The sequence below is a fragment of the Triticum aestivum genome, chromosome 7B (assembly GCF_018294505.1).
Source record: "Triticum aestivum cultivar Chinese Spring chromosome 7B, IWGSC CS RefSeq v2.1, whole genome shotgun sequence".
In the NCBI taxonomy this organism is placed as follows: domain Eukaryota; kingdom Viridiplantae; phylum Streptophyta; class Magnoliopsida; order Poales; family Poaceae; genus Triticum; species Triticum aestivum.
Genome location: NC_057813.1, coordinates 721175158 through 721192163, shown reverse-complemented (window position 1 = coordinate 721192163; position 17006 = coordinate 721175158). Strand labels below are relative to the sequence as shown.

At 42.5% G+C, this 17006-nt stretch overlaps 1 protein-coding gene and 1 long non-coding RNA gene across 2 annotated transcripts; both read right to left on the bottom strand.

Moving 5' to 3' along the window:
* Nucleotides 1-1526: 1526 nt before the first annotated feature.
* On the bottom strand, nt 1527-4020 carry LOC123162583 (uncharacterized). Its single transcript, XR_006481351.1, has 4 exons — nt 3742-4020; nt 3274-3433; nt 2647-2907; nt 1527-1811 (listed from the first exon to the last, which is right to left on the bottom strand). It is a non-coding gene; the product is annotated as an uncharacterized lncRNA (long non-coding RNA).
* Nucleotides 4021-4385: 365 nt separating this feature from the next.
* Nucleotides 4386-5086, bottom strand: LOC123158019 (uncharacterized). The gene is made up of 2 exons (XM_044576169.1): nt 4761-5086; nt 4386-4667 (listed from the first exon to the last, which is right to left on the bottom strand). The coding sequence occupies exons 1-2, from the start codon at nt 4836-4838 to the stop codon at nt 4395-4397; spliced, it is 351 nt and encodes a 116-aa protein (XP_044432104.1). The 5' UTR covers nt 4839-5086; the 3' UTR covers nt 4386-4394.
* Between the last annotated feature and the right edge of the window lie 11920 nt (nt 5087-17006).

Here is a 17006-nt window from a genome sequence, read left to right as displayed (position 1 = left end):
CATCTTTTTATCCTCGATGGCAACAATACAATATGTGCCTTGCTGCCCCTACTGTCACTGGGAAAGGACACCGCAAGATTGAACCCAAAGCTAAGCACTTCTCCCATGGCAAGAAAGATCAATCTAGTAGGCCAAACCAAACCGATAATTCGAAGAGACTTGCAAAGATAACTTAATCACACATAAAAGAATTCAGAGGAGATTCAAATATTTCTCATAGATAAACTTGATCATAAACCCACAATTCATTGGATCTCGACAAATACACCGCGAAAAGAGTTACATCGAATAGATCTCCAAGAAGAGGAAGGAGAACATGGTATTGAGATTCAAAGAGAGATAAGAAGCCATCTAGATAATAACTATGGACCCGAAGGTTCGTGGTAAACTACTCACAACTCATCAGAGAGGCCTTGAAGTTGATGTAGAGGCCCTCCGTGGTGGATTCCCCCTCCGGCAGAGCGCCGACAATGGCTCCAAGATGGGATCTCGCGGATACAGAAGGTTACGGTGGTGGAAATAGCTTTTCGTGGTCGCCCTTGATGGTTTCGGGGCACGTAGGTATATATAGGAGGAAGAAGTACGTCGGTGGTCGCCCGAGGGGCCCACGAGATAGGGGGGCGCCCAGTAGGCGGGGCGCCCTCCACCCTCGTGGCCGCCTCGGCAGCTTCTTGACTTGCACTCCAAGTCCTCTAGATCACGTTTGTTCCAAAAAGATCGCTCCCGAAGGTTTCATTCCGTTTGGACTCCGTTTGATATTCCTTTTCTTTGATATACTGAAATAGGAAAAAAAACAGCAATTCGGGCTGGGCCTCCGGTTAGTAGGTTAGTCCCAAAAATGATATAAAAGTGTAAAGTAAAGCCCATAAACATCCAAAACAGGTAATATAATAGCATGGAACAATCAAAAATTATAGATACATTGGAGACGTATCAAGCATCCCCAAGCTTAATTCCTGCTCGTCCTTGTCTAGCACTACAAGAAATATGTCAACTTGTGACCACCACTATTGGTCACTGAAAGGTCATAGTTTTTCATTTGCGACCTTTTTGTGACCAAAAACAGAAGGTCAAAAGCTGGCGGTCGTAAACTGAAATTAGTGACCTTCTTTGCGATGTGTAAAAGGTCGTTGGTTCCACGACCAAATTTTTGGTCACAAGCAACATCCCCAGACCACGTAGGCATCCAGCATGGCAAGCTGATGTGGCACAAGAATCAGCCCGGTCCGATTCAGTGTTTTACATGGGCCGAGCCCAACAATTCAACCCATTTATATTTTTTTCGCTGCTAATTTTTGTGAACTACACAGGCCAAGCCCTACAATTCAGCCTTTTTATTTTTTGGGCCATGGCCTTTTTGTACCAGCAGTTTTAGTTTTCTTTTTCTATAAAATGGGTCCATTTGTCAAACAGGTCCCACTTGTCAGGTTCTGATAAATGGGTCCCAACTATTAGGCTCAGATTCTTCATATTTCAATTTGACATCATATTTGAATTTCATAGTAAGAAAATAACCAGTATTTAAATAGGCAAGCAAAAAACACACATAATTATTCAAATAACAATAGCCAGATTCACTACAAGCTCTACAAATGACACGTAATACAAGCTCTAGCATATACAATGCTTTACAAGCTCTACAAATGCAAAGCTCTACAGTACTTTACAAGCTCTCCAAGTAATGTTACAATCTCTACAAGTGTTCTCTTCTTCAGCATGGAGCTCCTTCAACAACGATCAAATGTCGGACTCACGGACAGACATAGTCAGGACTGGGCTGACAGAAATACAACATGCCTTCCACAGTCGCCCTGTTACATGAATCGGCTAAGAAGAACCAGAAAAACTAGATCCAATATAATATGAACATTCCATTCAAAAAAAGTAGTAAAGGGGTAAAGGACAATTCTTTATATAATGATAAACAGATTTCAGCTAGTACCAAGCTTTTTTAGCCAAGCTAGTTAAAATGAGATATTCATACAAGACAATAGAGACTATATGAATATGCATGGCACAAGTGCAGGTCCTGGTTACTGGCTACACATGTAACACCAATAAATGGATAGAACAATAACGGGAAAACTCCAGATTACACACAAAGCTCTATCCATAGTGCCAGCTATGGATAAAATCATGCACACTCCCAACAGAACTCAGTCACACAGTATAATTCTAACTATAATATAACCAAGAACTAAAGATTGTCACACAGTATAATTCTGACTATAATATAACCAGAGAACTAAAGATTCTACGTACTTAGAACTCAACTAATAAGTGAGAATGATCTGATTGTATGCAAACAATCTTTTTTTATTTGTTTATATTACAAAAACAGACATATCTTCCTTTATGTGAAGAAGTCTGCTTCCTTCTTTAGTTAGTAGTGATCGTTCCATGCAAATCAACCGCGTGTGTGTGCTTGATCATGCTCTGGAGATTACACGCATAGAGGAACAGAATCCTAAACAAAATAGTATCAAACAGCGGTGGGTGCTCAACCTATTTACCATACACAAGCAACACTTAAATCATAGCATGTGCATATACTTGTGTCACATCAGGGGTTCAGAATGTACTCAACATAATCTAATAAAAAGGATTGGGAGCAGAGGGAGAGGGAGGTGGAGATGGACGTGCTACCTGTTGCTGCGGTGGTGCCTCTTGGTAGTCGTGCTTGAGCTCCTCCTGAAGCTACTCACTAACCTGCAAGACAAACAAGACCATGGGTGAGCTGCAGCACATGCACATACATTAAGTGAAGATAAGGAGAAGAACCTGGAAGAAGAGAGGTGCTCTGTCCTCCATCCATTCCCGTCCTCCTCCTCCATGCCGATGTCAAACAACCTCCGCTCGTCGCTTGCGAGCACCATGCGCCTTGGTTGGCCATGACGCCCTTGTCCTCTGTTGCACGGATGAAAACCAAAGAATCAGTACAGCTACACTGGCACATAATACAGACATGGTTCAGTTGAGATCTACTAAACTACATCATCACAGGAACGACGAGCAGTTTTAAATCTTAAAAACTAATGTTCCATGCATAGTCTTAGTGCTCCATCAAAGAATCAACTAAATTTGCTCTCAAGCATAAAAACAAAGTTTAGGGAAAACCAAACATGAACAAGCACTTATTGTGTAGGACACATAGCTATTTCATAAGCACTCAGTGTGGACATGTGTGCTAAATGTATTGTGCACAAAAAGGTGAGGCTCCCAACAACCCAATATTATGACTACTACAGTTCAGATTTTGATAATAAAACTGACATGTGTGGACGATGCGGAGCAGCCGTGGAGTCTGACGGATCAACAAGCGTGTAGCAACATAAACAACAATAATTTAAGTTGGGCTTGCTCCCCTCTTCTCCTGCTCGTTGTTTTTCTCCTGGGCTTGCTCCTTCTTCTCCTGAGCGTGCTCCTTCTTCTCCTACAACAGCAGCAATAGCAGGTTAATGACAACAGTAGTTTGACAACAACATCAGGTCAATAACAAAAAAACAGTTACTAAATCTGACTAATACTAAAAAAAACAAAGCATTTAGTCCCAAACTAAATTAGATGCATTCTTTCTTTGTCCTTTTTGATGATTAGAAATGCTCAGGTTCTGAAGTGCCAACGGTTCTGGTTATCAACAAGGTAGATTGCACACCATTTGTTTCAGGAGAAGAGTTTGAGAAATTCAGTGGAATTTTCAGAAAACATGTGCACACATGTGCAGTCTACAGACCAGAATACCTTGTCAAGTAGCAAAGTATGATGAGACTGAACATGTCAGGTGGCACCGCGAGCGCCAATGTTGGAGCTCAGAGAGAAATCGTCGTCCGAAGCAGACAGGAGCAAGCTCCCGCTACTGTTGAAGCTTATGGTGTTGACAGCACCCTTGTGCTTCCGCAGCCTCCTCTTCTGGATGCCCAGCGAGTGCACAAAGTCCTGCACGGCAAGCCAAACAGAAGCTCAATTTTACCCTTGACTCGAATGAAAAGAAAAAGGCCCGGCTGATAATATCCTATGATAGATCGGGTTGGACATCATACGACCGCTTGATTAATTAGCGCTGTTTGATTTCAGTATGTGAACCTGCCTTCGGCATTTCTACAAGAGGGTACTAAATATTAACTAAACATTCCATGGCACAAATTCTCCAAAACAAGACCCCACTCGCATGTGCGCAAGGCATAACCTGCAGGTGTCGTCGATGCCATTAGTTGCAGGCTAACATCTCTTTATTTTTTTTCTCAAAATAAAAATAAAAATCTGCAGACTGACTTGGAGTTGGAGAGACTGACCAAGCCTAGATGAGAATCAGATCAACCGCGCAGCAGCTCTCTGCTGGAGCTGGCAACGCGCCAGCGCCTAATGCTGCTGGATTTGAAGGTCGAATGGGTGGCTCAGGCAGAGTGGGAGAATTGGAGGGGGACGGACCTCGGAGGCCCTGACGGCGCCGGCGAAGCGCCTAGGCGGGAGGCGGTAGTCCTCGCGCGCCTGCAGCCCTGCCACCCGCTCCCGCTCCGCAGCATCCCCTCCTCCCTCCTCCGGCAGCATCCCCTCCTCCTCGAGGGCACCTCCTCCTCTGCCGGTGCTGCCACTGGGTGGTTCCTATTTGACGCTCGCGTGCATGTTTGAACCGTAGCCACCTCCGTCTTCATCTTCAAGGGCATCACCTGACCGCACACACACACGCATCACACATATGCATAACGCCTCGCGAAATCTCGAGCGAATCGAACGGGGGTAGAGAAGATCTAGCGACTCACCAGCCCGGGGGCTTGGTCGGGCAGCGCCATGCCCAGCTTGGACCCCGCGTCGACGACCACCGCATCGACGACCACCATCCGGATCTTGATCTGATTCGAGTGGGAGAGAGAGAGGAGGGAACGAGGATCTGAGGTGGGGAGGGGAGGTGTGGCAGAGGTGGGTGGCGTCTAGGGCGCGGGGCGGTGAAGCGAGAGGTTGAGAGGTTGGAGAGGAAGGAGGAGGCAGCGGGGAGGGGGTTGCGGTGGATCTGGCCGGAGGCAGGGGAGAGGGTCGAGGCCGGCGGCGAGCGGCTGTGGATGGCGGCAGGGGAGGGGAGGGATCTGGATCGGGGAACGCTAGGGTTCGTTGCGCGGGGGAGAGAGAGGAGTGGTGTGCGGGGAGAAAGGAGCTAGCAGTGGGTGGGTGTGCGTGGGTGAGAGGGTGAGGGGGTGTGGGCCGTTGGATATGAGGGTATCCGACGGTCTCTGATGCTTGATCCGCGTGACATGCTCATAGACCAATCAGAACAAAGTATAAGCTTTGACGATGTTATGACCATCTAATTGGTCGTAAGATTAACATAGGCGGCTGCTACCAGTCAGCCAGATGATTTTGTCTACAAAACATCTGCGGTGTGCCAAGAGCTCCAATGCAGCACCACGGTGCCCGGCGAAGCTCCATTGAAGTGTCGGGGAGCTCCAACGCAGCACCACCCCTTCTCTTTTTATGACAATGTTTAAGTACGGTTCCCTCGAATAACTAGATGTAGTTTCATACTAGGTGGGATTTTTGTCGATTCACTAGTAAGCCGGTCAAATTTTAACTACAGCTACCTCATATTTTGTTCAGATGATCTCATATTGTGCACAAGGGTGCATATTGGAATGGCAAACAATGTTGCCTAAGGAAGTTTTCATTTTCTTTGGACAAAAAATCATTTTTCATTTTTCGAGCGCCCAAAATGAGGTTTTTTTGTGAAGAACCTACCAAATAATTATTGCAGAATTGGACCAAATCAATTTTATAAAATACTAGGTCATATTTAATTCGCAATTGACCAAATGGTTGGATGTCAAAAGTTTTGAACCACCTCTGGTGAAAAAGACAAATTTCCGTCGATTCAGTAGGAAGCGGGTCAAATTTGAACTGCAGCTGCCTCATAGTTTGCTCTTTAATTTTTCCAAAAATCATTTCTAGGTACATAAATATCTATTTAATCATAGAAACACCAAAAAAATTCCAAGATTCAACCACTAGCTAGGAACGGTTATTCCCGCCGTTTTGACCACAATTTGAAACGGGCATAAAAAATTCAAAAAAAATCAAAAAATTGGAAAACCTCCGCATTGTTTCATCATATGTGTCCAAGTTACTAGAAAAAATTATAAACTTGCAATACGGCAATTATTTTAAAAAAATATTCTCAGAAATGAGCTATCACGCGGGAAGATTCATGGCTTTCAAGCCAAATGATCACTCTTATGGCCATATTCATGGCATAGTTTGTTCAAATGATCCCATACTGTGCACAAGGGTGCATCTTGGAAGTCCAAACAATGTTGCCTAAGAGAGTTTTCACTTTCATTGCACGAAAGAGCCATTTTCCATTTTTTGAGTGCCCCAAATAAGGTTTTTTTGTGAAGAACCTACCAAAAAATTCTTGCAAAATTGAACCAAATCATTTTTCTAAAATACTAGGCCATATTTAATGCACAATTGACCAAATGGTTGGGTGTAAAAAGTTTTGATCCACCTCTAGTAAAAAAGACAAATTTCTGCCGATTTAGTTGGAAGCGGGTCAAATTTGAACTACAGCTACCTTATTGTTTGCTCTTTATTTTTTTCCAAAAATCATTTCTAGTTACATAAGTATCTATTTAATTAGAGAAACACCAAAAAAATCCAAGATTCAACCACTAGCTAGGAACGGTCATGCCCGCCATTTTGACAACATTTTGAAACGGGCATAAACAATTCAAGAAAAATAAAAAAATTGGAAAACCTTCGCATTGTGTCATTATATGTGACCAAGTTTCCAGGAAAAATAATAAACTTGTAATATGACAATTATTTTAAAAAAGTGTTCTCAGAAATGAGTTATCATGCATGAAGATTCATGGCTTTCAAGCCAAATGATCAATCTTATGGCCACATTCATGGCATAGTTTGTTAAAATGATCTCATATTGTGCACATGGTGCATCTTGGAATTCCAAACAATGTTGCATAAGGGAGTTTTCAATTTCTTTGCACGGAAAATTCATTTTCCATTTTCCGAGTGCCTGAAATGAGTTTTTTTTGTGAAGCACCTAACATATATTTGTTGCAAAATTGGACCTAACCAATTTTATAAAATACTAGACCATATTTAATGCACAAATGACCAAATGGTTGGGTGTTAAAAGTTTTGATCCACCTCTGGTGAAAACGACAAATTTCCGCCGATTCAGTTGGAAGCGGGTCAAATTTGAACTGTAGCTGCCTCATAGTTTGCTATTTATTTTTTCCAAAAATCATTTCTAGGCACATAATTATCTATTTAATAATAGAAACATCAAAAGTTTTCCAAGATTCAACCACTAGCTAGGAACGGTCAAGCCCGCCGTTTTGACCGCATTTTGAAACGGGCATAAAAAATTCAAAAAAAATCAAAAAATTGGAAAACCTTCGCATTGTGTCATTATATGTGACCAAGTTTACAGGAAAAATAATAAACTTGTAATACTGCAATTATTTTAAAAGAGTGTTCTCAGAAACGAGCTATCATGCGTGAAGATTCATGACTTTCAAGCCAAATGATCAATCTTATGGCCACATTCATGGCATAGTTTGTTCAAATGATCTCATATTTTGCACAAGGGTGCATCTTGGAATTCCAAACAATGTTGTTTAAGGGAATTTTCAATTTCTTTGCACGGAAAATGCATTTTCCTTTTTCCGAGTGCCCGAAATGAGTTTTTTTTGTGAAGGACCCACCATATATTTGTTGCAAAATTGGACCTAACCAATTTTATAAAATACTAGGCCATATTTAATGCATAATTGGCAAAATGGTTGGGTGTCAAAAGTTTTGATCCACCTCTGGTGAAAAAGACAAATTTCCGCCGATTTAGTAGGAAGCAGGTCAAATTTGAACTGCAGCTGCCTCATAGTTTGCTTTATATTTTTTACAAAAATCATTTCTAGGCACATAAGTATCTATTTAATCATAAATACATGGTTTAATGGCGAGACATCGAGGTTTGGATGGTGTCTGAGGGCTCCAACTCTAGAGCGCATAAGCTCGCATGCCCGCCGCGTGGTCACCGCGTGACCGTGGTGTTGCCATGCGTTCTGGGTGGCCTAGACATGTCTAGTGGGTTGGACACTCCCCAGGTAGGTGCGAGGAAGAAAATTATAACATAAGATTCTCATGAGGAGACCGAACTATGCTCAAACATGAATTAGCAACCAAGTGTTTGATTAGCGGTACGAGAATGCACATGGCCAATGGGCGTGAGTTTTGGCTGAGGATGATCATATACTAAGAAGAATGTCTTCAAATTTTTAGGGAAATCAAGAATATATAAATAACACTTCCTTCACAAAGTGCTGCTCTGAATAGAATAGGAAAATGAATATTGTTGAGTTATTTTTGAACTAGGCAAGGAAGATTTTTTACATATTTGATGAAGATATGATCCAAACAATTTATGAGAATTTTTTGGGAATTTTTGGAATAACAGAAATATAGGTTGCTTCACAACCTAGGGCAAAAATTGACACATGTACATGACACATAGGCAAAACTGATGAGGTGGCGCCTAGTCATAGCAATAAGTACTAATGCATCCACGTTCACAACCTCATGACCATTTATATTGGTCGTAATCAGGTAGAAATAAGGTGATGGACCACTCTTGTCTGCTTTTATGACCATTTGGTCTAAGGCAATTCAGGGTTTGAGCCCTTCCAAGCGAAATGGCCATGGATTTACGGCCAATTCAGCTAGGGTCACTAAGAGAAGGTCACTAGTTGACATATTTCTTGTAGTGTAGGTAAATGATAAAAACAGAATTTTTGATGTGGAATGCTACCTAGCATATTTCTCAGTATAATTTTCTTTATTGTGGCATGATTGTTCAGATCCAAATGATTCAAGATAAAAGCTTATAAAACATAAAAATAATAATATTTCGAAGCATACTAACAAAAAATCATGTCCTATCAAAATAGCATAGCCAAAGAAAGCTCATCCCTACAAAATCATATAGTTAGGCCATGCTTCATCTTTATTACACAAAATACTCCCATCATCCACAACCCCGGTTTCAGTCAAGCAATTGGTTCATACTTTTTAATGCGCTTCAGCTTTTTCAACTCTTACACAATATATGAGCGCAAGCCATGGACATAGCACTTTATGTGGTATATGGTGGTGGTTGTGAGGACAAAAAGGGAGAAGATAGTCTCACATCAACTAGGCGTATCAACGGGCTATGGAGATGCCCATTAATAGATATCAATGTGAGTGAGTAGGGATTGCCAAGCAACGAATGCACTAGAGCTATAAATATATGAAAGCTCAACAAAAAGAAACTAAGTGGGTGTGCATCCAACTTGCTTGCTCACGAAGACCTAGGGCGTTTTGAGGAAGCCCATCATTGGAATATACAAGCCAAGTTCTATAATGAAAAATTCCCACTAGTATATAAAAGTGACAACATAAGAGACTCTCTATCATGAAGACCATGGTGCTACTTTGAAGCACAAGTGTGGAAAAAAGAGATAGTAGCATTGTCCCTTCTCTCTTTTTCTCTCTTTTTCTCTCATTTTCTTTTTTTTCTTTTTATTTTTCTTTTTCTTTTTTTCTTTTCCCTTTTTTTTTCTTTTTGGTGGGCTTCTTTGGCCTCTTTTTTATGTGCTTCTTTGGCCTCTTTTATTTTTATAAAGTCCGAAGTCTCATCCCGACTTGTGGGAGAATCATAGTCTTCATCATCCTTTCCTCACTTGGGACAATGCTCTAATAATGAAGATCATCACACTTTTATTGATTTACAACTCAAGAATTACAACTCAATACTTAGAACAAAATATAACTCTATGTGAATGCCTCCGGCGGTGTACCGGGATATGTAATGAATCAAGAGTGACATGTATGAAAAATTATGAAGGTGGCCTTGCCACAAATACGATGCCAACTACATGATCATGCAAAGAGCAATATGACAATGATGGAGCGTGTCATAATAAACGGACGGTGGAAAGTTGCACGACAATATATCTCGGAATGACTATGGAAATGCCATAATAGGTAGGTATGGTGGCTGTTTTGAGGAAGGTAAATAATGGGTTCATAATACCGGCGAAAGTTGCGCGGCATAATAGAGGCTAGCAAAGTGAAGGGTAAGTGTGTGTATGTCCATGGACTCACATTAGTCATAAAGAACTCATATACTTATTGTAAAAGTCTACTTGCCCTCGAAGCAAAGTACTACTACGCATGCTCCTAGGGGAAGGGTTGGTAGGAGTTAACCATCGCACGATCCCGACCTCCACTCATAAGGAAGGCAATTAAAAGAGCACCCCATGCAACAAATTTGTCACATAACTTTTACCATACGTGCATGTTACGGGACTTGCCAACTTCAACACAAGTATTTTTTAATTTCATAATTACCCAATTAGCATGACTCTAATATTACCACCTTCATATCTCAAAACAATTATCAAGCATCAAATTGATCATAGCTTTTAATGCACTTTCTATGATAGTTTTTATTATACCTAACTTGGATGCTCATCATTCTAGGACCAAATTTATAACCATAGCAAATAACATGCTGTTCTAAAAGACTCTCAAAATAATATAAGTGAAGCATGAGATATCAACAATTTCTTCAAAATTAATCCACCGCCGTGCTCTAAAAGGTATAAATGAAGCACTAGAGCAAAAACTATCTAGCTCAAAAGATATAAGTGAAGCACATAGAGTATTTTAATAAATTCCATTCAAGTGGGTTTCTCCCAAAAGTTGTGTACAGCAAGGATGATTGTGGTAAACTAAAAGGCAAAAACAGTACTTATTTACGAACACTAATATTTCTTGAATAAGTAGTTTGACCATAGTTTGACGTCAATTTGACCACAGTTTGACCATAGTTTGACCAGATTTGACCAAAATTCAAAAAACTGAAATAATTATTTAGTAACACTAATATTCTTGAATAATTATTTAGTAACACTAATATTTCTTGAATAAGTAGTTTGATCACAGTTTGACCAAAATTCAAAAAAGCTTAAATTTGAGCATATCTTTTTTTCCTTTTAGAATTTGAGAATTCTAAAAAATTGCAAAGAGGCCATAGGCTGTCTCCGTCGGATGCGGATTTTCGTGCTGATTTTTTTGATATATTATGTGTTTTTTTTGATATTGTATGCAAAAGATATGGCCGTTTTACATTTTCATAACACTTGCCCCGGCCTGACGCCAGCTTGCCGCCACCCCTTTAGTACCGGTTCGTGGCAAGAACCGGTACTAAAGGTTCAACACGAACCGACATTAATGCATAGCCGTTCAAACCGGGACTAATGGTACCTTTATTTTTCTTTTCCTTTTATTTTTCTTTGCATTTTCTATTTTTTCTTTCTCCTTTTCTACTTCTTTCATTTTCGTTTACTTTTCAATTTGTTTTTCATTTTATTTTTCTTTGCATTTTCTATTTTTTCTTTCTCCTTTTCTACTTCTTTCATTTTCGTTTACTTTTCAATTTGTTTTTCATTTTATTTTTATTTTCGCTAGCCGTAGCGCTTTCCCCAGAAAATGCGCTGCTACAATAAGCTTAGTGGTAGCGCCTTGGTTTGTTTACACGCGCTACGGGTAAGTAGCAGTAGCGCTCTCGTTTAACAATCGGTACTGATAAGATTCTGTGTATAATGTTGTCCTAGTAGTGTTTGTGCTATTCCAATCTATAGTAATGATAAATGCAGAATATTCTTTGTGTCCGTGATGGTGATGATCTTTATGTATGGCTACTAAATCTTCTTTGCAGCAAATGTTCTTCTCTAAAGATTTCTAAGAATCTCTAAACTTTGGTAATTGTGAATCAATGAATTCGTAACTTCGTCTCGAGAGATTTTTAATTTGAGCATGATGCCTCTGTGTTTGTACTCCTTTGGTCATAATGTTGTTCATCTTTGGACGAGCTTTGTGTTTTCTACCTGGACCTTGTGAACTGAGTATCGAATCTAATTTTTGTTTCTACAATTACAGGCAGGGACATTGTAGAGAGAACGTTCGGTCTCTACAATTTTTCTATGTTTCTTAATGGAGAAGAGAGACTGGGCTCATTGACGGTCCAGCCCATCGAAAGACGTCCGATCTGGCCACCTATATGTTCGGTCGCCGTTCCCGATTGATGCACACACACCGCGTAGTCGGAGGCCGTCGCCGTCACCGCCGCCTCGTCACCGTCGACTCGCCGTCAGGTGTGCACGCACGCTATGCAGCTCAGCCAAATCATTATTCCTTCTTCCCCCCATCCCCGTTCCCCTACGTAATACCATGGCATCACTTATCGGGCTGGGTACCTACGGATACCCTCCTGCCTGCAAGAACCCTAGGCTAGGAGTGTCAGGATTTAGACAAGTAGTGAGTAGTCTGCGTGTTGACTTGCTGCTGGACGGTCGCCTGATCTGAAATCCAGGAGAATTTGTTTTCAGGGAACCCACGAGATTACCAATAGCGTAATCCCACTTAATTATGTCAGATATTTTCTCATGAAGTAGAACATTATCTAATACTCCCATTTATTTCTGATCTGATTGCGAGAACTGCAAGGTATTGAGCGATTTAATTTGCTGAGACCTTCCGATTACCACACTCGGTTAAGGTTTAGGCTGGACCTAGCAGTCTAAGAAATACTGTCATCTCACAGTGACATGTACTCCGTGCCGATTCAAGGTTATCGATATCTTGCTGAGACCTTTACGATACTCGGTTAAGGTTTTTGCTGGAATTAGCAGTCTCAGAGATAAAGTTGCATCTGGTTATCAATATCTCACAATGACATATGTATGTAGTCCGTGCCGATTCAAGGTTATCGATATCTTGCTGGTTGGTTTATTGCGCCACTAGAGTTTTGTATGTTCTAATCTACCTGCAAATCTGTTCATTCTTATGATAGGTGACTCTTTTTTTTCTTTTTGCAATGTGTTGCAGAAGTGGAGCTACAATTATCTGCGAAATAAAGGTTGCTATATCGGTGTTTGTGTCATGTCCAACAAATTCCGAGGCTGGGCAGACCTTCCCAGTGGCTTGTTGGACTCTATCATTTCTCGGCTGGGCTCCTTCCACGATCTTCTTGCTTTTCAAGCCACTTGCCGTCCTTGGTGTGCCGTGTTTTCTTCATGTCCATTCAAATATACCGTGGCAGCGCTCTTCCCACCTCTACTTCTCCAACATGATGGCTCTCGGTGCTCTTCTCATCCACACTCCGTTAGAAATTTCACGGTGCCCACCCGCCCCTGTCGTGTCACGGATATAGCCAACAAAGGCACCACCTACCAGGGCTTTCAGATTCCCATATTTTGGATTTCTCACGGAGAGAACGCCTCGCCAACTCCTATGGAAATTTTTTACTTCAGTGGGGCTTCATATGGTCATCTTATTTTTTTCTAGCAATAAATCATGTGCAGTTTTTGATGTGTTCACAGGCGTTATTGTCTCGTCTAGTCTTGGACGAAGGCCCATCTATGGTGCACGCACCGCTCCTCTAGCATCAGCTAACTCATATATCATTATCGAAGTTGGATCACAAAATCTGTTTTGGCGTGTTGGTAGCCACTCTTGGGTGGCACATTCTCCTCGTCATGCATCAAGGGCAAGTGTTTGGTATGGATTCTTATCGCAGGCTATTTAAATTGCAGTTGACGCCCCAGCAGATAAGAATATGCCAGTTAGAGAGCCAAACATGATCAGTAATCGACATCTTTCCGACACATGGCTGGTGACGTGTGGCAATATGCTTCTCCTGTTCGGCTTTCGGGGACCTAGTGCAATACCAGCCGAAAGATTCAAAGTCTTCCGCCTTGACCTATCCACTGACCCTGCATTATGGTTGAGGATGGAGAAGTTAGAGAACTGGGCAATATTCATTAGCAAGGATAAGAGAAGCCAGACATTATCTTGCATGAATCCAGAGAAATCACTAGTAGAAAAGGGGGCATTTGTCCCGGTTCGTAAGGGCCTTTAGTCCCGGTTCTTGAACCGGGACTAAAGGGTCGTTACTAATGCCTCCCCCCTTTAGTCCCGGTTCTAACACGAACCGGGACAGATGTGCCTCCACGTGGCCGGTGCGCCGAGCCCAGGCAGGAGGGCCTTTGGTCCCGGTTGGTGGCACCAACCGGGACCAAAAGACATTCACGCGTCAGCATTTCAGTGGCCGTGGTTTTTGTTTTTTTTAAATGGGGGGTGGGGTTTTGGGGGGGGGGGTTTAATTTAGGTGTTTAATATATTGTGTTAGCTAGCTAATTAATAGAGAGAAGTGTCCTCTCTTATGTCCGTGCTTGGTCGACGCTACGTACTGTACATAGAGAGGCCCTCGACACGCTAGCTAGTAAGAAAATGAAGGGAACCATTAAGTACAGGAGTTCGTCATGCATACCGAGAGAAGTGATCGATCGACCTCTCCTTCTCCGAGAGATTGGTCGAACAACAAGTTTTCGTATTATCTATCCGATGCTACTGGCTACATACATATACAATATGTAAAATCTCTTACAATCCCCTAGCATTTGAAATCAATTTCCACATGATATTCTCCGGCTTTATTGATGACGTGGTCAAGAAAGAATCCCGCCAATTCCTCTTGAATTGCTTTCATGTGATCTTGTTCTAGGAGTTCATCCCACATCTGCCACGTCTAATTTGAAGAAGGGGGTTAATACATATATGAATGAAACTGAACAGAAATGATGGTGTAATAAAATGAAATTGTGAATATTATTGCTTACGCACTTCATATTGTCTTTTAGAGTAGCCCCGCTTATTTTTCATAGTCGCATTGTAGATGAACTCGCAGACGTAGTAGCCACAGAAATCATCCCCTTGTTCCTGCCACAAGCACTTTAGGAGAAATAGAGGTCAATCAAACTGATAATGAAGCATTATAAATGGCATTGATGAAAGTACAACTATAGAATCAACGGGAGATGCGCGTAACTAGCTAGCTAGTAGTACTTATTTTCGGATATGTATATCGCAGCTTCTTCGGCAGTCCCGGAACTTCTGTGGTGAACTGTTTCCAAACCCTGCAAGACAAAGAAAATTATTATTATTATTTGAGATATCAGGAAATGAACAAAAAGTTGCCGATATGGTGCGATAAATGATCGATTGAACTTACTTGTTGAGCATTTTAGTCATGTCCGCATAGGTTTGGGGATCTTTTTGTCTCGAGTCTAAGACGTTTACTACTCCCCGCTCAAGCTTAATCTCCAGAAGAACATAGTGGAATCTGCGCACGCATGCATAACTCATCAATTACATTACTATAACCTCGCTTGAGTAATAAGGGAAACTGAATATGCACACGACAGTAACACTCACTGGAAGTTGTAAGGAAAGAGTATTAAATATTTGTTTTGATTTTTGATCAACGATTGTAGCAAGTACCCCTCGCCCTCTTCGGCGTCCTTTTTAACCAAAAATTCATCTATGATATTTGTGTTAATGAACCCAATATCATACATTTCTTGTTTTTTGCACTCGACGATCTTCAATCTGCATAATATAGTAAGGATAATTAATTATAAATACATGCAATGAAAGAGCCGAGCTATATATAGAGACTTAATGACAGATATAGTACTTACAGACAGTAGCAAAAGACCGTTAGTTTATCGAGGGCCTTTTGATTGAAGAACGCGAAGAACTCGTCAAATGGAACAGTCAACAGATCAGTTCCAATGAGGTCGTGCTCCTATTTAATATTCGGATACAAAGCATTCGTCCCCTCAGACTCTCTGCAGGTTTTCATGTACCAATCATGGAATCTTCGCATCATAGTTGTGAGAGATTTTTCATCTTTGACGAGAGGCTTCCCGTACTCGTATCTGTGTTCGTCCACCTCCAAGAAATCAGGAAGTTGATCGTCAGGCAGGTAATCTCCAAGATTGCCATAACCGGCCACCGTCCCCGGAGCATTAGCGACGATGTCGCCGCTAGACACATTGAGCGGGGGGCACGATTGTTGTGCTTGTTCACTGAGCTGGGCAATTTTTTTCCCAACTGCTCGTTCTTTTAACCTTTTATCACTGACAGTACTTCCCGACCGCTCGGCTTCGAGATATGTCTGTTCAGTAATGCGCTCATAGTTGGTTCTCGGCGGAGACTTTGGTAGTTTCCTCAGGGCATCGATAGTGCGCTTTGCTTTCACCGGATCTACCTTCTCCTCCGGAGGTGGATGTCTCTTTCCTTTCAACCCGGCAAAGAAGTCGTCCACTTCGACCTGCACAATCTTCGCGTTTTCCTCCTTGGTCCTCTCGTACGGTAACTTCTCTAGAGGCTTGAGAGAAGGACCGTATCTATATTGCCTCCCGCCTCTGCTGGCTGTACTGCTAGACGCCGGAGCAGACAGAGCGGCTGCGGCGCCTGTCTTCTTTCGTGCTTGCTTACAAGGCGGAGGAGAAGGACTACGACGTGCCGGAGCAGCCGGGGCGGCGACGGGTCTCTTCCGCCCTTGCTGGCGAGGCGGAGAAGGAGGAGGCTGCTGGCTGCACGGGCATGCCAGCGCAGGCGGAGAAGGAGGCGGAGTGCCACCACGCGCTGGAGAAGGAGGAGGCTGTTGGCTGCTCGGGCACGCCGGCGCAGGCGGAGAAGGAGGCGGAGTGCCACCACGCGCCGGAGAAGGAGGAGGCTGCTGGCTGCTCGGGCGTGTCGGCGCAGGTAGAGAAGGAGGCGGAGTGCCGTCACGCGCCGGAGAAGGAGGCCCAGTGCCCTGATCGACACTCGCCGGAGGAGGAGGCGGTGAAGGAGGCGGAGTGCCCCGACTCGCCGGAGGAGGAGGCGGTGGAGGAACACCCGGCGGAGATCCTCTAACATGTGATCGAACTTCAGCTTCTCCTTTTGACTTTCGCATTGCGTCCTTGCATGGACAATGACCCGGCAGAGATCATCATCATCGGGCACATCATCTGGTTACTCTTGATCTTCAGCAGCTTCGCCCGTTGCAGCATCATCGTGCACATCGTCTGGTTCCTCTTGATGTTCAGTAGCATCACCGTATT

What these genes read in the sequence shown, in the direction of transcription:
- LOC123158019 (XM_044576169.1), bottom strand. Translation starts at nt 4,838, where the DNA reads ATGGTGGTCGTCGATGCGGTGGTCGTCGACGCGGGGTCCAAGCTGGGC. An exon ending in CCGACCAAGCCCCCGGGCTG is followed by an intron (nt 4,668 to 4,760) that starts GTGAGTCGCTAG and finishes GTGTGCGGTCAG; the next exon opens with GTGATGCCCTTGAAGATGAA.